At 42.8% G+C, this 21,247-nt stretch overlaps 1 protein-coding gene across 3 annotated transcripts in view; it reads left to right on the top strand.

Moving 5' to 3' along the window:
• The window catches only part of spata16 (spermatogenesis associated 16), a 250,743-nt gene that overhangs the window by 205,474 nt on the left and 24,022 nt on the right, over positions 1 to 21,247 (top strand). For 2 of the 3 annotated variants that reach the window (XM_062976770.1, XM_008106073.3), the window contains exons 9-10: positions 5,068 to 5,232; positions 16,412 to 16,495. The exons of the other annotated variant lie outside the window; for it this stretch is intronic. In XM_062976770.1, coding sequence (XP_062832840.1) covers positions 5,068 to 5,232; positions 16,412 to 16,495 — 249 coding nt within the window. The remainder of the gene's footprint in view (positions 1 to 5,067; positions 5,233 to 16,411; positions 16,496 to 21,247) is intronic. 3 annotated transcript variants of the gene reach the window in all.

Raw genomic sequence — 21,247 nt, 5'->3', positions numbered from 1 at the left:
TTGGACTTAGTCGTACTTAGGTTAGGACCACTGAAATGAATTGAGGTTTATCTGTCATGACTAATTCATGACAATATTCTACTATCCTCTGGTGTGAATGGACCTTAGGTTTATGCACTGGATTTAAACAAGTCTCTTACACATTACCCAATGGCAGCATTTAGATACCACTTTAACAACCTTGGTTTCACTCTTTTGAATCCTGGGATTTGAAGTTTTAGGAGGTCTTTAAAGTTCACATCTCCAGTGCATCACCAAACTGCAAATCCAAGGATTCCAATGGATGGAGCCATACCAGTTAAAGTGGTATCAGAATATTATAACTAGATGATGCAAAAGACATCCAAGGACAGGTCGAAAGCTTGCTTTGCTTTGCCTATATAATTTCTTCCTTAGAGAAAGCACTGTTGCTATCGGCTTCTAGCATTTGTTTCATTTTTGCCTTCACACAATTGAGAGGAAACAGGAGTTCATTGTTGGACCCTCTGACAAATCTTGCTTCAGTTCATTTCCTTCCTATTAAAAAGCCCATTTCCCCAAACCTCATGCCAAGTTTGTTTCCTCGTCCCCATTCCCATTTGTCAGGCATTCAGCTATTTCCTCTGCTAAATCATCCAATTCTGTCGGCCTAAAGCCTCTATTTAAGCTTGCTATTTACTTAACCTTCACTGTATCAGGATGAGGTGGTTTCGGCTTCATCCTTGGCCACTTTATTATTTTCTTTACTGCAGCTTAGTCGCCTCTTGAACTCCACCGTAGCTCAGGTAATTCTCATCATGCGTGCCATATCCCGGTGGGCTCTTATTGCTGCCAGAAGCAGTTATTTACACTCTCTTTCTGCATTTTTCCTTGCCACTGAAACACAACCCCCTGACAGCATTCAACCTGCTGCAATCTCCCCTTCCCTTTTAAAAGATGAGAATTAGGATGTAGTTTATTTCTTCCAGTTGTAGCTGGCCTACTGTTAGGCTTATAGAAAATTGCCACGTCTATTGAGTGTTAGCCAGAACAGGCACTCAATTTGGATTTGCTAGTGCCATTGTGTTTGAGGGCAGGACAAAGGGAGGAGAAAACTCCCTGCGTTTAGTAAATGAGCCCAGCAAAGAAAAAGGTTAATACCATTTTCTACCTGATGTGCCTATTTACTACATGTAAGACGTCTCTGGCATGGATAGATACATTCAGACATCACCATCTGCTCTTTGATATGCTAAACAGTCCATATTTCTACCAACACAGAAGTCAAAGCCACAGAAGACAAACAGTTATGCAGTTATGAGTGTTGATTTGACATTCCCTTTCTCTGAAATGAGCCATTCAGTACCTGGCATTTGTTGGTTGTCTCCCATCCAAGTACTAACTAGGGTTGTCTTTGCTAAACTTCCAAGATCAGACTGAATCTGGTGCCTTTAGGGTTGTAGGAATAAAAAAGAACAGTCAGCTAGTCTCTCAATGGTTAGCCTCAGTTTTTCCCTTTCTGAACATTCTCCCCATCATCTAATTTTGGAAGCTAAACAAATTCAAGCCTGATTTGCACTTGGATGGAAAATTGTAAGAGATCTCTACATAAGGCTGGGAAGGAATTCTGGATGAAACTGTGAAGAACCCCAACTTCTAGACAGAGATGAGAACATTGAGCTAGATGGACTAATAGTCTAACTCCATTCTTCTTCCCAGCACTCTTCCCTTAGTCTAAGCAACAGTAAGGTGGTGCAAACAGGCAATCACGTAAGGAATACCATTATTCTGACATTCTTGTTATGGAGCATATCTACACCTACCTAAGTAATCAGGAGTAAACCACTCCAGAGCTACTCCAATGCAGACCAGGAACATCTCCAGAGCTTTTTGGGTGTCTGTATGGCCAACTAGACTAAGGGTGCATTGGAGTCTCCACTAATAGGATTGTGTTGCTGCAAGCAACTCCCTCCCAGAGACATGTTGGTGATGTCACATTTCTGGTCACGTGGCATGGCACCTTAGTGTGTCATCACCAGAAGCAATCTTCTAGTTATCTGATATAGGCCTGAGATACAGAAGACACAATGGAAAATGCTGGTTATATAGCTTTCTGGACACAGGGATCCAGAGGAGAGGAACTTCTCTCAGCCCTACCACTTCCACACAATCATGGCTGTTGTGGTTGTAAGGAAGAGCCTTCTTGGTGACTAGGTAGACCAGAACAGCTCTTCCTGACTGTCCTCCTGCCAGAATGCAAAGACTGTTTTATTGCAATAGGCTTTTAAAACTAAAAGAAAGGGGATTTTAAAGGAGTGATTCGCAAGCTCTAGTCCTCCAGGTGTTTTTGATTTCAACTTCCAGCTGCCTTGGCCAATGATCAAGGGTTCTTGGAACTGAAATCCAAAACACCTGGAAGACCAAAGTTTGGGGAGCACTGTTTTAAGTGAGGCTGTTTTTAGTTTATTTTAATTGTCTTAAATGTATATTTTAAATTGTACTGATATTGTTAATAGTGTAAATCTCTTTTGATGTTGATTTTTTTGTATTGTTTTAACTATATTGTAATCACTTTAGTTCATAAACTGTGTTGATTCCTAATCTTGAGGGAAATACATACATATTTATTTGTACAGACATAAATAAAGGGTATAACGATGATAATGATGCTGATTTAAAATTAATGTGTTCTACATCTGAGCTATGCCTGAGCCTTTCCTTGCTTTCCCCCCATTAAGTCCGACAACCTGGTTATTGCAAGGTCATTCTTAGTCAACAAAAGCAAGTAATAATAGGTGTTGGCACCCCACCTGCTTGCTGACATTCTTGGTTCACTTATGAGTCACAGTGAGGTAAAAACCCACCTGAGGCAAAACCCGCCATTGCTGCTTCCCTGGTTGTTTATTCTGGCATGAAGGATGTGAATCCAGATTTTTGCACCTGCCAAGGGGTTCTGACCCTCTTTCAACCGCAGACAAAAGAGGGATTGCCCACGGTGGTTTGCTGGATGTGTAAACAAGCTTATATCAGAAGGAAGCCACTACCTTCCATTGCTGTTCTCGGAGCAGATGAGGGCATCATCCCTGTGTGTTTGCAAGATCAAGTTCAAATCCTGCCATATGTCAGTGTCTTGAGGTTTTGCTTAAATATTTTGGATTCACATTGACAGTGAAAAGCCTGTAGAGATTTATGTATTACAGGCTTTTCTCCCTCTCAAACCTAACATTTCAGTGAACTATCCAATGCTTTTTTTTTCCCTAAAGAAAAAGGATTATGTAAAATTCTGGCAAGAAGAAGGGGGGGGGAATCACATTCTTCTCACCTCTTCACAGTTCACATTCATATATTTAATACAAGTATTGTATTTTCTGGTGCCACACTAGAGAGGTTGTTTCAAAGATCTGTGACAACCTATTATAGAGATCTAGCACAACCAGAGTTTTGTGTGTTGTGAATGAACCTATACCATCCTCAAACTGGTGCCTACCTTACTTTTTGTCACTTCCTCTGGCTTTTTATATCATCTGGATAATGTCAACTTTGAACAAGATGGCTACATGGGTGATAAAGATCACCTATTCAAGTGAACCATAGTTAATATTAACCTGGAATATGGAAGTTGTAAGTTATCACATGTTAGCTGTTGCTGATGGGTAATAAGAATTGAACAATATTACATTGCAAAAGCAATACAAGCAAGCACAAAATTACGTTACCAGTGTATCAAATAATTTCCCAGTTACTTTCAAAAGTTAACTGTTCAGAGAAATATTGACTCAAATACGTTGGGTTTTACGCCATTCCTTTATCAATAGTAAGACTTCACTATATTGTTTCAATGCATTGTTAGCTGCATTTAATAATAAGCAAGGGTGCATCTACATTGTAGAATTAATGCAGTTTGTCACCACTTTAAAAACCATGGCTCAATGCTATAGGACGGTGGTTCCCAACCTTTGGGCCTTCAGGTGTTTTGGACTTCAGCTCCCACAGTTCCTAACAGCTGGTAAACTGGCTGAGATTTCTGGGAGTTGAAGTCCAAACACCTGGAGGCCCAAAAGTTGGAAACCACTGCTATAGGATCTCAACAGTTGTAATCTGATGAGGCACCAGTACTCTTTGACAGAGAAGGCTAAAGGCTTTGCAAAAGTACAGCTACCACAATTCCACAGCATTGAGCCATGATAGTATCAAACTGCTTTAAATCTAGAGTGTAGATATACCCCAAAACAACATGTTATTTAACAACTTACTTTTCAGCTGCTATTGGCTACTTTTCAAACAGAATAATAAACAAGGGAGTATATTCCTTTTATAAAATACTAGCTGTGCCCGGCCACGCGTTGCTGTGGCGAAGTATGGTGGTATGGGAAATAAAGTATTGAAGAATTGGTGGTAGTTAAAGGTAAAGGTAAAGGTAAGGTAAAGGGTAAAGGTTTTCCCCTGACATTAAGTCCAATCGTGTCTGACTCTGGGGGTTGGTGCTCATCTTGAGTCTACACTGCCATATAATCCAGTTGAAATCAGATAATCTTATTTTATAGGCAGTGTGGAAGAGGCCTGACTTGAAGTGGCCCTGGGCTGAGTGGGTTGCTAGGAGACCAAGTGGTGGAGCTTAGCCTTCTAACTGACAGCAGACCATGTGGGTGGAGCGTAGCCTTCTAACTGGCAGCAATTGGATAAAAACAATTGTTCCTCTCTCTCTAATTAGGACTTTATTTTTCTTTTCTTTTTGTTGTATGAACATAGAGGCATGGATGAGGGGTTGTGCTGCCAAGTTTAGTGTTTCTGGGATGTGTGGTTTTGTTGTTTTGTCCTAGGCCGAAATTTCATTACCCTTTTATATATATAGATAACTCTCCTAGCTGAGCATTAACCATGGTTTAGAGATCATATGAAGCAGTGGTTAATGGAAATCAGGAAGCCAAGTCTTGCCAAGACTCATTTACGTGGCATTAAATGTGTTAATGTGATGCTGAAACAAGATGCAAATCTGATCACGGAAGGGCAAATATGTGATGAGAAGATACAATGTAAACTTTCCAGAAGGGTATTGGACCCTGTCCAACAGCTCTCATCTAACCCATCTGCTTTTCATTACGAGCTCAGGAGACTTTCTGTGCATGTTCTGGCATGATAGAGAAGCTGCAGCATGCCAGCCTGCTTGGCCGCTTGCAGCGTGTCAAGGAGCAGTCCCAAGTGATCAATCAAGCCATGGCTGAGCTTGCCACCATCCCCTACCTCCAGGACATCAGCCAGCAGGATGCTGAACTGGTAAGTGATCGCTGATTCTAGCCTTGTTTTGGCTTTGGTGGTCAAAGAGAATATTACTTATTTTCACTTTCCCTTGGCATTCCCTCCTCCCCCCGCAAATATTGAAAGCTTTGAAAACATAAACACATCATTTTGGCAGAGCAAATGGCCAGAATGGACGCAGAAGTGTCAAAATGCAGGATTATAATTAAAGTGAACACCCCTCAGAGGTCTACCATTAATGTGACTCTTTTTAAAAATATGTAATAAACCATGAACATTGTGCCCAGTGCTGTTAGCATTCTATAGTATAAAAGGCACATTTGGAAGCACATAATAGCAACAAATCTGCAGTATGTCTTTATCCTAGTACTCTAATTTCAGGTTTATTCCTGTGACTTGGTGAGTATGGCCAGAAAGCACACTCACCAAACCACTGACTTAATGCTGTTTCTCCTTCAAAACTTCAAAATTTCTCAGACTATTTTTAGGATGCATTGCTCCTTTATGCTTCCAAATGTACGAAAACTAGTGTTATCACCTTTTCACAGGAAATCCATTCTCTAGGACTGGGGAAAGAATCTGAGGCCAAACACAGAAATTGAAGAGAAAGCTAGAATCATAGAATCATAGAATCATAGAATAGTAGAGTTGGAAGAGACCTCATGGGCCATCTAGTCCAACCCCCCGCTAAGAAGCAGGAAATCGCATTCAAAGCACCCCCGACAGATGGCCATCCAGCCTCTGCTTAAAAGCTTCCAAAGAAGGAGCCTCCACTACAGTCCGGGGGAGAGAGTTCCACTGCCGAACAGCCCTCACTGTGAGGAAGTTCTTCCTAATGTTCAGGTGGAATCTCCTTTCCTGTAGTTTGAAGCCATTGTTCCGTGTCCTAGTCTGCAGGGCAGCAGAAAATAAGCTTGCTCCCTCCTCCCTGTGACTTCCCCTCACATATTTGTACATGGCTATCATGTCTCCTCTCAGCCTTCTCTTCTGCAGGCTAAACATGCCCAGCTCTTTAAGCCGCTCCTCATAGGGCTTGTTCTCCAGACCCTTAATCATTTTAGTCGCCCTCCTCTGGACGCTTTCCAGCTTGTCAACATCTCCCTTCATCTGCGGTGCCCAAAATTGGACACAGTATTCCAGGTGTGGTCTGACCAAGGCAGAGTAGAGGGGGAGCATGACTTCCCTGGATCTAGACGCTATTCCCCTATTGATGCAGGCCAAAATCCCATTGGCTTTTTTAGCTGCCGCATCACATTGTAGGCTCATGTTTAACTTGTTGTCCACGAGGACTCCAAGGTCTTTTTCGCACACACTGCTGTCAAGCCAGGAGTCCCCTATTCTGTATCTTTGATTTCCATTTTTTCTGCCAAAGTGAAGTATCTTGCATTTGTCCCTGTTGAACTTCATTTTGTTAGTTTCGGCCCATCTCTCTAGTCTGTCAAGATCGTTTTGAATTCTGCTCCTGTCTTCTGGAGTGTTAGCTATCCCTCCGAGTTTGGTGTCATCTGCAAACTTGATGATCGTGCCTTCTAACCCTTCGTCTAAGTCGTTAATAAAGATGTTGAACAGAACCGGGCCCAGGACGGAGCCCTGCGGCACTCCACTTGTCACTTCTTTCCATGATGAAGACGACGCATTGGTGAGCACCCTTTGGGTTCGTTCGCTTAGCCAATTACAGATCCACCTAACCGTAGTTTTGTCTAGCCCACATTTTACTAGTTTGTTTGCCAGAAGGTCGTGGGGGACTTTGTCGAAGGCCTTACTGAAATCCAGGTAGGCTACATCCACGGCATTCCCTGTATCGACCCAACTCGTAACTCTATCGAAAAAAGAGATCAGATTAGTCTGGCATGACTTGTTTTTGGTAAATCCGTGTTGACTATTAGCAATGACCGCATTTGTTTCTAAGTGTTTGCAGACCACTTCCTTAATGATCTTTTCCAGAATCTTGCCTGGTATTGATGTGAGGCTGACCGGACGGTAATTGTTTGGGTCGTTCTTTTTTCCCTTCTTGAAGATAGGGACCACATTCGCCCTCCTCCAATCTGCTGGGACTTCTCCCATTCTCCAAGAACTCTCGAAGATGATTGCCAGTGGTTCTGAAATAACTTCCGCTAGTTCCTTCAATACTCTTGGATGTAGCTGATCTGGCCATGGCGACTTGAATTCGTTTAGAGTGGCCAGGTGTTCCTGGACAACTTGTTTCCCTATTTGGGGTTGGATTTCCTCCAATCCTTCGTCCATTCCATGTTGCTGAGGTTGAAGATGGCTTTCTTTTTGTGAGAAGACCGAGGCAAAGAAGGCATTAAGCAGTTCTGCTTTCTCCCTATCCCCTGTCACCATCACCCCATCTTCTCCTTGCAGAGGCCCTATCGCCTCCTTTTTCTTCCTTTTTCTACCAACATAAGCAAAAAAACCTTTTTTGTCGTTTTTTATGTCCCTGGCAAGCCTGAGCTCATTTTGCGCTTTAGCCTTGCGAACCTTTTCCCTACAGGTGTTGGCTATACGTTTGAATTCTTCTTTGGTGATTTCTCCCCTTTTCCACTTCTTGTGCATGTCACTTTTGAGCTTTAGCTCAGTTAGAAGTTCTTTGGACATCCATTCTGGCTTCTTTGCATTTGTCTTATTTTTCTTCTTTGTTGGCACTGTTTGCATTTGCGCGTTGAGTATTTCACTTTTGAAAAACTCCCATCCATCCTTAACTCCCTTGTTTTTTAATATTGGCGTCCATGGGATGCCGCTGTGATGTCTCATGGGCCATGTAGTCCCCTTCCTAGTACTATTGTGGCAGACGAAGAGGAAAACTTGGGTTTCCCACCGTTTCAGCCAGAATTGGAGCCCCTGCACCTGCAAGATGTTTGCCCACGAGAAGTCAGCCAAACAAGCCTTGAGCAGAATTCTCCCCCGTTCTCTCGCAAAGATAATTATAATCGAGATAGAGGCGCTAGGGAGGCGAATCGCCGAAGCGCCAGAATCGCTGCCAGACAATTAGCTGATTAAGCCTGTTTCCCTTGGGAAATCTTAAGGAGTCATGCATCTGGACACAGTATGGGTTTCACTTCTTGTTCCCCAGGGAAAGTGTTCCTTGGCGGGAAAACAAGATCCTATATAGGTGTTTACCCGCAAGGAAATCCTTGCGGAGTCAATTCGTCAGCTTCTGGAGTGAGATCGTGTGTGGACTACGCTACTCCAGTTCCTTGTTCCCAGGACCTTGCCCCGGACCTTGTTCTAGTTCCAAGCCTGCCTTGTACCCCGGACCTCGCCACAGACCCTGTTCTTGCTTATTGCATCTTGTTGCCTCGTATCAAGTCTTGTTTGCCAAGAATCTAGTTTGTTTTCCAGCCTTGTTGTCAAGCTCCATTGGACTAAAGGACCTTGTCATTTCCCCACACTTTGCTTGGCAAAGTGTGTGTTTCGGTTATTGGATTATAACTTTGGACTCTAATATCTCATATTGGACATTGATTTCCTGGACTATATTTGACCTTTCCTGAAAGGTCTACTTCTGAACTTTATTCTACACTTGTTTTTATTGACTTTATATATTTCTTTAATAAAGATATTAGATAGATTCTGGTCTCTGCGCATGGTTATTGGTGCTCTGCAGCCTGGGTCCTGACAGCCGCTCAGTAATTCCTTCATTTTTTGGAAGTCAGCTCTCTTAAAGTCCAGAATGCGTTTTTGACTTGTCTTAGTTTCAGCATTCCTTTGTATTGCAAACTGCAGGAGCACATGGTCACTTGCCCCTAAGGATCCAATCACTTCAACTGTATTGATCAGGTCTTCCACATTTGTTAAGATTAAATCAAGAGTTGCTGATCCCCTTGTTGCCTCTTCTACCTTCTGGACCATAAAATTGTCTGCAAGGCAAGTAAGGAATTTGTTGGACTTTGTACTCTTGGCCGAGTTTGTTTCCCAGCAGATATCGGGATAATTGAAATCGCCCATGACTACTATATCTCTTCTTTGTGCCTGTTTGGTCAGCTGTTGACAGAAAGCTTCATCAAGTCCTTCATCCTGACTCAGAGGTCTGTAGTAGACACCCACGACAAGGTCTTTTTGAGTCCCGGTTCCCTTGATTCTTATCCAGATGCTTTCAAGCTGATTTCCCGGATTACAGTCTTGCATTTCTTCTGCAACGTAACTGTTTTTGACATATAAAGCTACTCCCCCTCCTCTCCCCTTTGTTCTATTTCTGTGAAAGAGGTTATAGCCCTCAATGGTTAAATTCCAGTGATGGGAGTCATCCCACCAGGTTTCAGTGATGCCTATGACATCGTATGTGTGGTGCTGTGCTAAGAGTTGGAGTTCGTCTTGCTTATTTCCCATGCTCTGAGCATTAGTGTAAAGACATGTAAGCCCCTGTGACCTCCCCTTGAGCTGTTTATTTGGAATTATTGTGCTCTCTGTACTTGGTCCTTGCTGTGTTTGTGCAGCCCTCCGTTTAGCCTTTTGGCGGTTCCCTGTAGTCGTGGGTAATATAGTGTTCGCCAGGCTGTTGTTCCCCTCCCCCAGTGGATCTAGTTTAAAGTGCGCTTGATGAGGTTTGTGAGTCTGTGTGCAAAAAGATGTTTTCCTACTTGTGTGAGATGCACCCCATCACTTGCCAGTAGTCCATCCTCTTGGAAGAGTAGACCATGGTCAAGGAAGCCAAAATGCTCCTCTTGGCACCATTTTCTGAGCCAGTTATTGACTTGTACTACTTTTCCGGCCCTTGTAGAGCCATGTCCTACAACGGGGAGGAGGGATGAAAAGATCACATGCACATTATACAGTTTTAGCTTTGTTCCCAGAGCTCGAAAATCATTTGTGATCTTTTGAAAAGTATGCCTAGCGGTGTCATTGGTACCTACATGAATCAACATAAGGTGGGGAGGGTGATGGGGCTTTAGGAGCCTGCTGAGCCTCTGAGTGATATGGTGTATTTTTGCCCCCGGGAGGCAGCATGTTTCTCGAGCCATCCCATCCGGTCTGGAAATGATGGCTTCCGTTCCTCTAAGGAGGGAGTCACCTACTACCAAGACCTGTTTCCTTTGAGGATTGACAGGGTCCCTTTTGTGCAAGACAGTGTGTATGTCCCCTGAAGAGTGTTCCTGTTGAAGTGAATCATGTAGGTGTAAAGTGTTGTCCTCCTCCTCAACATCCCCAGTGCATTCATCAATGACAATCCATTGAGATACATCCGAGAGCCCATTACTCTCCCAAGGATGTTCCTGTTGCTCCTGGTCTATGATTGGGGATGGAGCATTTGCATGATTACATAAGTGTGAATGTGGTGATGCACTGTCCCCGTCAGGGCTATCCCCTGCGCATTGATCAAGGGTGGCCCACTGAGTAGTATCTAAGAAACTGTGGTCCTCCACAAGATGTGTTTCCTGATTGTATGTTGATGGTGTAAGAATATCAAATCTGTTGTGTAAATCCAGCTGAGCAGAGGAGTTCAGCGGAGGCTGCCTGGTCCTGTGTCTCCTTCTATGGGTGACCTCCTTCCAAGCCTGAGGGTTGTCTACCTTTGAGTTGATCTCCCCATAAGGTTCGTGATCATGGTCATGGTGGTGTTGGTGTGATGCAGGCTGCAAATCTACAGCAGCGTGTTGTGCAGTGTCCAAGAAGAGCTCGAGTGCCTGAATGTCCTTAAGGGTCTTAATACGGTGCTCGAGCTGTTGGATCCTCTGCTCCATCAGAGTCATCTGTTTGCATTTGGAGCAGATGTAGTTGACTAGTTTTTGTGTGAAAAAGCGGAACATGCCGCAGCTGGTGCATGTGATGGGAATGTTTTGCTTTTGTTGCATCTCTTGGTGAGTGTGGTGGCCAAGTGGGATCTTTGTACAGTTAAGTAATATGCACGCACTTTATGTGCAGACTGCCCCAAACCACCTCTTTGTGTATTTGTTTATGTTGTTTTGTTTCCTGTATGTACTGCAAAGGATAGTTAGTAAGGTGTCCTCCTGCTGCCTCTGCTTCTGTGAGAACCAACTGCCCTTCTGAGAGCAGCCTCTGGCAAATAAAGCTTTCCCAGAAACTCAATTAACAGGGCACAATGCCTGCTGTCAATCAACTTAAGTACCTGGCTCTCTTTCAACACAACAGTCACACAACAGTTAGACTTTGACCACAGGAGCCAAGCCCAAACTCAGTTTAAAATCTTAGCCAAATCTTAGCCAAATCCTACCTGAAGCCAGGGAGCAAAAATGTCCTCCTGCTGCCTCTGCTTCTGCGAGAACCAACTGCCCTTCTGAGAGCAGCCTCTGGCAAATAAAGCTTTCCCAGAAACTCAATTAACAGGGGACAATGCCTGCTGTCAATCAACTTAAGTACCTGGCTATCTTTCAACACAACAGTCACACAACAGTTAGACTTTGACCACAGGAGCCAAGCCCAAACTCAGTTTAAAATCTTAGCCAAATCTGTGCCAAAGCTAGACCATGTCTGATATTTATTAGCTTTTCAGTTCTAATTACTGGTTATGAACAGACATAATCAGATCAGGATAATAAAACAGATTGTCCAGCAACCCTGTTCAAAACTATAAGGCCAATTAGGAGTGTGTTAAAGCACTGAGCTGCTGAACTTACAGACCGAAAGGTCCCAGGTTCAAATCCCAGGAGCGGCGTGAATGCCCGCTGTTAGCTCCAGCACCTGCCAACCAAGCAGTTCGAAAACATGCCAATGTGAGTAGATCAATAGGTACCACTCTGGTGGGAAGGTAACGGCGCTCCATGCAGTCATGCCAGCCACATGACCTTGGACGTGTCTACGGACAATGCCGGCTCTTCGGCTTAGAAATGGAGATGAGCACCAACCCCCAGAGTCGGTCATGACTGGACTTAACGTCAGGGGAAAACCTTTAACCTTTAGGACTGTCCCATGATACAAGACTAGCAGAAGCACAGTGAACAGACTTTGAAAACAAGGTCAAGGAATTATATTCATTCCAATGCTGTTATCAGGAGGAAGCCCGCGGTGGTGCCATGGGTTAAACCTTTGTGCTGGCAGGACTGTTTATCGAAAGGTTGGTGGTTCGAATCCAGAGAGCAGGTTGAGGTCCCATCTGTCAGCTCCAGCTTCCCATGCAGGGACATGAGAAAACCTTCGTTCAGGATGGTAAAACATCAGGATGTCCTCGGGGCAGCATCCTTGCAGATGGCCAATTCTCTCACACCAGAAGCGATATGCAGTTTCTCAAGTCACTCCTGACATGGTAAAAAAATCAGAAGTAAAAATTCAGCAGGCCAGACAATAGCATGATGGAAGAGCCCACCCTTCAATCTCTACTCCTATCCTGAGAGCAAGTGACTGCCCCTCTCCTTAGTCCATTACCAGTTTACCCAAGTGCAGAATTCTTTGCCAGGTTCTCTCTGAATATAAGTGCCTTCCTTAGCCCCTCATGAGTTAAGACAGGATATGTGCCTGTGATGCAGTGGATATGCTTTGGGTTGTAGTCTGAACAAAGTGCTAAGTCTGATCAGCGCCTTGGATTGTTCCTTTAAAGCTCAGACTAAAACTTATAGCAGATTCACAGAAACGTTGCCCCTCACTACCTGACTGGATAAAAGTTTTCTTTTCCATTGCTAACTGGAGGCAACAGAGAAAGTTTCTCCATCCCACCTTCCTTCCAATTTGGGGAATGGCCACTGAGAGGAGAGAAATGTGTTCTCTCTGATCAGATAACAGCATGATTTCCTCACACAGCATTTGTCTTCTCAGTTTGAAAACAAGTTGCATATGGTGCAACTTCCTTCACTCCAGGGGTTCGAGCTTCACCAGATGAAACAGGACTTTGGGGAGAATGAGGCTAGAATAGAGTGGTGGGTTGGGGGTTTTCACCACTTGCTTGTTCTGTGGTGACTTTCATATCAGTAGAGCAGTGTATCCACTCTGGGTTTTAGTCCAATCCTTAAAGGGGCTCTCCATGGTCCACAACGTTTTGTAGAGGGAGGGGAGAATGTTCAGTAGCTTGACTAAGTTTGGATTAAAACACGAGCAATTCAGTGTTTCGGTGACATGGGAGCCACCACCCATCCACTAGTAATTGGGCTTCAGCTCCAAGGAAGTCAACTTGGCTAAAGGTCATGGGTTGTGGTGGCTGGAGAGCAAACATTTTTGAACTGCTATTCCATAGATTTCTTTTAGCTCTGTGGAATCTCCTGGCAACAGCTTGCTGAGTGTTTACCGTAAGCATAAATCCCCACACAAGAGGCCTTCAAACAAGCAGATGGTTTTGTAAGGCTGGTTACACCAAAGAAGAGCACACTTGTTTGTTACCATGACCTTACGAGCCTCAAAGGAGTCCACAATGCAAAAGGTTCCTGAAAGATTCTCAGTGAAACCACTGGTCATTCTCCCCACACAACATGCCACCCAGAAATCTGTTTGAAACAGAGGCTACAGGCCACTTTTAAAACTGTGTGCATTTAAATTAATTATTGTATGCAAATGAGCAGTGGCTGGTACTTTTCCTTTGGGATGAAATGGCAGCCCAAACCATACATCACAGCCTAAACCCATGCTGTGAAAACATTACTTAAAAACTAGCTCTCCCAGCTGCAAATTTCACCTTCAGGAAAACATGGTGACCTTCTCAAGGGTAGAATAACAGCAAACCTCTGGAGTGTTTTCCGTTGTTTCCAATCTTTCTTTATCAAATGCTGCAGCTTCAGAAGCCCATTCTGAATATTCAGTGATGAATATGCTCATCTTTCTTTTGGATAGCTAGATGTGATGCAGCGGGACATCCGTGCTCAGCATCCTCTCTAGTTTGGGCATTTTTTAAAAGCTAGTTTTTGCCACAAGTGGAGGATTGAATTATACTGTGCTCGAAAAGTGCTTTCTGACTACTAGAAGCTCAGCGGTCATGTTGATTGTGGGATTCTAGAATGTGTAATCAAAAAACCATCTTTTATAAATTGTACCATAGTGAGTACATTTTTTGCCTTCAGGGCAGATAATAGTTTGGTGGGCGAGTGGGTAGAATTTTAATTAGGAAAAAATAAGGGAATTAGAGGGTTTTTAAACCCTTCCTAGTGTCCTGATGGCCATGTATAGCAAAGCAAAATCAGAGTGTAGTCAAGAGAGATCATCCGGAGTTTCGGGGTGCGGTGTCATCTGTACGCAGATGATGTCCAGCTCTGTCACTCCTTCCCACCTGTCAGTCCTTCCCACCTGTCACTAAGGAGGCTGTCCAGGTCCTGAACCGGTGTCTGACCGCTATGTCGGACTGGATGAGGGCTAACAAATTGAAATTGAATCCAGACAAGACAGAGGTCCTCCTGGTCAGTCGTAAGGCTGAACAGGGAATAGGGTTACAGCCTGTGTTGGACGGGGTCGCACTCCCCCTGAAGACACAGGTTCGCAGTCTGGGGGTTCTCCTGGACTCATCGCTGAGCCTGGAACCCCAGGTCTCGGCGGTGGCCAGGGGAGCCTTTGCACAACTCAGACTTGTGCGCCAGCTGCGCCCGTTCCTTGGGAGGTCTGACTTGGCCACGGTGGTCCACGCTCTGGTTACAGCTCGTTTGGACTACTGCAACGCGCTCTACGTGGGGCTGCCTTTGAAGACGGCCCGGAAGCTTCAATTAGTACAACGAGCGGCAGCCAGGCTTATAACTGGAGCGGCGTACAGGGAGCACACCACTCCTCTGTTGTGTCAGCTCCACTGGCTGCCAATATGCTACCGAGCCCAATTCAAAGTGCTGGTTTTGGCCTACAAAGCCCTAAACGGTTCCGGTCCAACGTACCTATCTGAACGTATCTCCTCCTATGAGCCCATGAGAACTTTAAGATTGTCTGGGGAGGCCCTGCTCTCGGTCCCACCTGCCTCACAAGTGCAGCTGGTGGGAACGAGGGACAGGGCCTTCTCGGTGGTGGCTCCTCGGCTGTGGAACTCCCTCCCCAGTGACATCCGGCAGGCTCCATCCCTTCTGAGTTTCAGAAAAAAGGTAAAGACCTGGCTTTGCGAACAAGCGTTTAATGAATGAATTATGATGGCTTTAACTCGGTCCGGACTAAGGTTTACGTGCAAGGTTTATGTGGACGAATGGATTAAGTATTTTATTATACTGTTTTAAATGTATTTATTGGATTGTTTTAAATTGATTGTTTTAATTGCTATGTTTTATTTTTCTACTGTATTGTGAGCCGCCCTGAGTCCCTTCGGGTGAGAAGGGCGGCATATAAATGATGGAAAATAAATAAATAAGTCATCTGTGGAAAGTTGGAAGGTACCTCCACCCCACTTTTCAAAAGCTGAATTCTGGTTTACAGCCAAAAGGGCAACAACATAATAAACCTACCTGCTGTACTATCTACAGGGAGCACTTATGTTTTTAAAAACCCACAGCTGTGGGGCTCATGATGTCTGTACATCTGGCAATCCAATCTCACTTTTTCTATATTCAGCTGGTAAGTGCAGCTTGTTCCTTAGGGTTTTCCCAAGCAATAATTCATATGGGTTGCTTTTATAATTGTTCGATACTTTTTATGAATCACCTAGAGTGCCCGTGGGATTTGAAAGGTATATTGCGATTTACTGTTCATTTTTAATAGGCAAATCCAGTCTGTTACACACTTTGACTTCCTTGTTAGTTTCAGCTGAAGAAATTTAACTCTGATCTTAGTCTTAAACTGAAATGCACGTGACTTTAAAATGTGTTTAACTCTTCATTGTTGAAGTTCTGTCTTAAAACTATGCAATAGTTACAAACCTATTATAAAGTAAATGTTTTTTTCCTTTAGAAGTCTATATTCTAAAAGTACAGTGGACTCTTGGTATCCACTGTGGTTTGGTTCCAGGATTCCCAGGTGGACCCAAAATCCATGGCTGCTCCAGTCCCATTATATACAATGGCATAATAAAATGATATCCTTTATATAAAATGAAAGATCAAGATTTGCTTTTTGAATTTTTAAACATATTTTTAACCCATGCATGGTTGATACAGAGCTAACTGTACCCATTTTCCAGTGGAAGTTTCCTTTTTGTTGGGCATTATTCACCCCACAATAACGCAAGGCAAATGTGGATGACACACACATAACCACAACCCCCCACCCCCAAGCAGTAGTGGTGCACATTGTGTGAAAGATGAGCAATAAAATCATCAGCGTACAAATGATTTTTTAATTAGGTTTTAATCTGTGTATTTAGAGAAGTTATTTCTGTGTGAATTCCATTCTGATAATTTTTATCTTGGTGTCACAGCTGCAGTCACTAATGGCAGATGCCATGGACACCCTCGAAGGAAGGAAAAGCGATAAAGAGCGTGTCTGGAATAAAATAGAAAAGGTAAAAAAAAGAGGAGTAGAAGAAGAAATTATTGCTGAAGACAGAGCAGATATAGTGTTTGCTGAGAGAAGTAAAGGTCTTTCTCAGGGGTCACACTTGTTACAAAGGGTTTGCAAGAGTTTGTCACATTACTATCAGGAACTCTTGATTTGGAGAATTAGAAGCTTGTGAAGAGTTTTGTGTCGTGCATCAACATGCTCTCATCTTGTTAGTTCCTTTGCTGTAAGGCCCATCAAGGTAGATATTTATCTACAGTTATATTGTTAATTGTGGCCTAGACAGTCCATCAAAATATTCAGGTTTACAGGAATCAAGCAGTTTTGCAAGGAGCAGCAATGAACTTTGATAATAATTGCAGTCAGAGAATTATGACTATAGTTCCCATCCTCAAGCTTCACAGATGAAAAGAGGAATTGAAAAGTTCTGTTTTCTGTCTACCATCTCATTCAAACCCTAAACTGTGATACTGTGATTGCAAAAATTAGAAAATTAGGTTTCCCTTTCACATTAACCAAAGCTAAACATGTTGTCTGAATTATGAACAGTGGCTATTTTTCATTATGTTTAATGAAAAGAAGCTAAGTTCATGAACCAGTTTGAAGACATGCTTCCTAAACTAAGCTACTGTGAAGTTGGTTGTTTCTATTGACCATAGTTATGATTGGCTACAGTACTTCTAGGCTCAGAAGGCATGGCAAATGGTTTCATGTTGTTGGGTTGGATCCTCTGCTAAGAAACCTCTTGGATAGGGGTTTGGACTCCCCCAAGTATCATGTTCATAGACTATAAGTGTTTTTACATCCATTGTTAATAGCAGGACTGGTGAGTTGAAACACCTTTTCTATGTGGTACCTTTGAAAAGTATTGGGAAGCTCCTGCTATTCTTAAATAAAGTACTTTACCAGCAGTGATGGGAAGATAAGATTTTTCCATCTGCATTGGCTGAGGTTCCATTTCAAGGTCCAAGTTTTAACTTTTAATTTCATAGTAGTTTAAGACCATCTTATCTGAAGAATATTGGCTCCCATCTATAACTGCCAATGTTCTCAGATCTTCACTTGTTTTAATGTTAATTTTATCTTGAATTTATTATGCACTGACACTAATTAGAGTTTATTGTTTTTAATGTTTTCTATACTGTCCACAGAACTTATGTTAGTGGGTAATTTAAAGTGCAGTCAGTCAACTCATTTGGAGTTAATAGAAGCAAAGCTTTTGAATGTCTCCATTGTGACTCCAGCAGGGCATGAGCCCTGAGGAAGACTAGCGGCCCATCCAGACAGTACCTTTAACCCAGGAGCTCCCACAGCAATCAGGAGAGTGGCCTGACGCCATTCCCTGTAAACCTGGAAGCAATCGCTACAAAAGGCAAAAAATGTGAGATTTCCATGTGCATGAATATTGCAGTTTTTAGCCGAATATCCAGATCTTTGCATGTCTGTATGTCCCTGCAATTGGAAATCAGTGAATTTTTATCTGGGTATTTTCCTGGGTTTTAGATATTTTTTCCTGATTGGTCAGTTGCTAAAAAGAATGTGACACTTGAGTAGAAGGCAAAAACTCTGTCCTGGGAATAGGAATTTCGTCCTTCACCTGTTTAATGAAGCTTGTGGCAGAAAAAAATGAAGTTCCTAGGGTGCAACAAGTACTTTCACATTAAGTAGTAAACAAAGAAACAGGAGCAGACAGTTTCAGACCAGGAACAGAATGTCATCATTACTGTAGTTAGTCAGACCCTGTTGTATGGCCATCTGTGCAGACAGGTTTCATGGTATACTTGTGCCAGGGAACAACAGGATTATGTTGCCGGGTTATACATGTTGGTTCCTCATTGGGTGTATGCTGACAATATGAGTACAGTTTAGTAAATGCAAAAACTTACTACTGGCTGTTGGGACATGGATGTGCTGGAGAGGAATGTAAATATTGAGAGCCAAGGTCATACAGGTGGCTAACAGAAACAGCCATGTATAACCCAGGAACAGCACCCTATTGTTCCATGCCACAAGTACACAACCAAATCTATCTGGACAGATGGCCAGGCAGCCAGGCTCTAAAAGTGTCAATAATGACAAAGTTCTGTTCCTGGCTTGAAAGTTTGTGTTCCTCTTTTATTGTGCACTGCTGACTTGGACAATAGTGATCCTACCCCATGAGGTTTATTTGTGTGGCAGATACTTCCTGAAATGTTTGGAGGGCACCATTTTTCTGGCCAGGACAAAGAATGGAAATTTTGCGGAGATCTGCATATCCATATATCTGCATCACAGGGCCTTTTTAAAAAAGTTGCTGAAGTTTCCGGAGGAAGTCCCATGCTGGCCATCTTGGGAACCTCTAAATCTCAGAACAAAACAGCAAGTCTGGAAAATGGAGGCAGAAATCCCAGGACTACAGGTCTGTACGTGGACCTCTTCTGAAGTCCTGGGATTTTTTGCCTCTGTTTAAAACTTATGATTTAGTGCTGTCTGGAAGTGCCCTAGGTTCAACCTTATAATGGCACACTGTGATTGTGTGTTTATATAAAGCCCACTCAGTGTTGTGATACAAAATAAGAACAGCTAGTGATTACCCAGATTGTGATATGCATATTCTGGCTTCACCAGCAGAGTAAGTAAAATAAGCAAGTGAAAATGACAGTAGCTGGCTGAACATCCTCAGAGACAGTGTGTGTTTTCAAAGACACTTTATATCCCATTCCTTTCTGTGTTCTAGCAAGTGATATTTTTAGGCAGAGAGAAAGTACATATTTAAAAATACAGGCGCAGGGGCGTATGGCACATGACATATTCTCGGAAAGGATGTTCTTAATTTACATATATTGGTTGGCATCCTATTAGCAACTTGTTCCTTTTTGGACAGTGCACAAAAGACTAATCTGTTGCATTTATACTGTGTCTAAAAATCTGCACAGCTTCTGAAGTAACTCCTGCTCCTGATTCAGCAATAGTCTGCCTGATCTGGGCTCCTGGGAAGAAAAGGCAGATGGACACCACATGAAACACTACTTTCATTTCTCTCCCTCCACTCCCAACCAAATAATAATGTTAATCATTTTATTTCTTACCTGCCTCTCCCCGTGACTCGAGGCTGGTTACAACATCACTAAAAACACATAATAATTTAAAACATTCTATCAAATGCATGTATTGAAACATATTTCTACAAAATACATATTAAAATACACAGAACAAAGATTAAATACAAAATGTAAGTTTAAAATTCGTGATTAAAACTGGCTGGGAAAGCCTGTCGAAAGAGATAGGTCTTCAAATCAGTTTTAAATTCTGACAGCTCATTTAGCTGTCGGAGCTCTTCTGGCAGGTCATTCCACAGCTTTGGGGTGTCTGATGAAAAGGTCCTCTGGGTGACAGTTGCCAATCAGGTTCTGGGAGGCTGGAGCAGATGCCACACAGAAGACCTCAGTGTTTGGGGTGGATTGTACGGGAGAAGGCAATCCCGTAGGTAACCTGGACCCAAACCATGTAAGGCTTTCAATGAGAGGTCCAGATTGCTCCCTCCTTGAACTATTTTAAGTGAAGACTTTGTTAATTATTTGAGAATTAAATAACATAGCAGTAATATCTGTGTGAGATAGCATGCTGTGCAGTATTCTCTTTCTTTAGTAGTAATGCTTGAAATGTATTTGTATTAGGTTGCTCTGAGTTTTTCAGTCTCTATGGACATGTTCCAGAAGCATTCTTTCCTGATGTTTCGCCTGCATCTATGGCAGGCATCCTCAGAGGTTGTGAGGTCTGTTGTAAACCAGGCAAGTGGGGTTTATGTATCAGTGGAATAATCAGGGTGGGAGAAAGAACTCTTGTCTGTTTGAGGCAGGTGTGAATGCTTCAATTGGCTACCTTGATTAGCATTGAATAGCCTTTCAGCTTCAAGGTCTGGCTGCTTACTGCCTGGGGAAATCCTTTGTTGAGAGGTGTTAGCTGGCCCTGATTTATTCATGTCTGGAATTCCTGTTTTCTGAGTGGTGTTCTTTATTTAGTGTCCTGATTTTAGAGTTCTTTAATACTGGTAGCCAGATTTTGTTCATGGTTTCCTCCTTTCTGTTGAAATTGTTCACATGCTTGTGGATCTCAGTGGCTTTTCTGTATAATCTGACATGGTGGTTGTTAGAGTGGTCCAACATTTCTGTGTTCTCAAATAATATGCTGTGTCCAGGTGGGATCGTCAAGTGCTCTTGCTATGGATGACTTCTCTGGTTGGATTAGTCTGCAGTGCCTTTCATGTTCCTTGATTTGTGTTTGCATTTGTATTGTTTTTAACTATTCTTTTTAATAATTGCTTTATTTAATTCTTTTTTAACTTTGGTAAAATGAGATTTCAGCTTCATCTTGTTTTAAATTAATGGAAGCCAACTTGGATCATAACCTAGGAGAAAAGGTAGGGAATAAATGCAAAAATAAATAAGATGTGAAATTGCACATGTGGATCTATGAACACATGTAGAATTGTGGCCATTATCCCTTTTGCAACTGGTTGCAGGACATGCACAGGTGGGGTGCGGGGACAGTATTAGATACCACCCCTACCCTTGTGTTAACTTTGCAAATGTGTAACTACTGGTGCAAATGCTCTTGTATACATTGAGCATGCCATTTTCAGAATTCCAAAATACTCTAAAATCGAAATAGTGACACATTTGCTTTCTGATGCTTCTGTATACAGAAACGTTGTACTTATTATACAAAATTAACTCCAGGCATACATAAGGTATACATGAAGCATAATTAAATATGT

The sequence above is a fragment of the Anolis carolinensis genome, chromosome 3 (assembly GCF_035594765.1).
Source record: "Anolis carolinensis isolate JA03-04 chromosome 3, rAnoCar3.1.pri, whole genome shotgun sequence".
NCBI classification, from domain to species: domain Eukaryota; kingdom Metazoa; phylum Chordata; class Lepidosauria; order Squamata; family Dactyloidae; genus Anolis; species Anolis carolinensis.
Note: the sequence above shows the minus strand (reverse complement) of the source record. Positions and strands in the feature narration are given on the sequence as shown.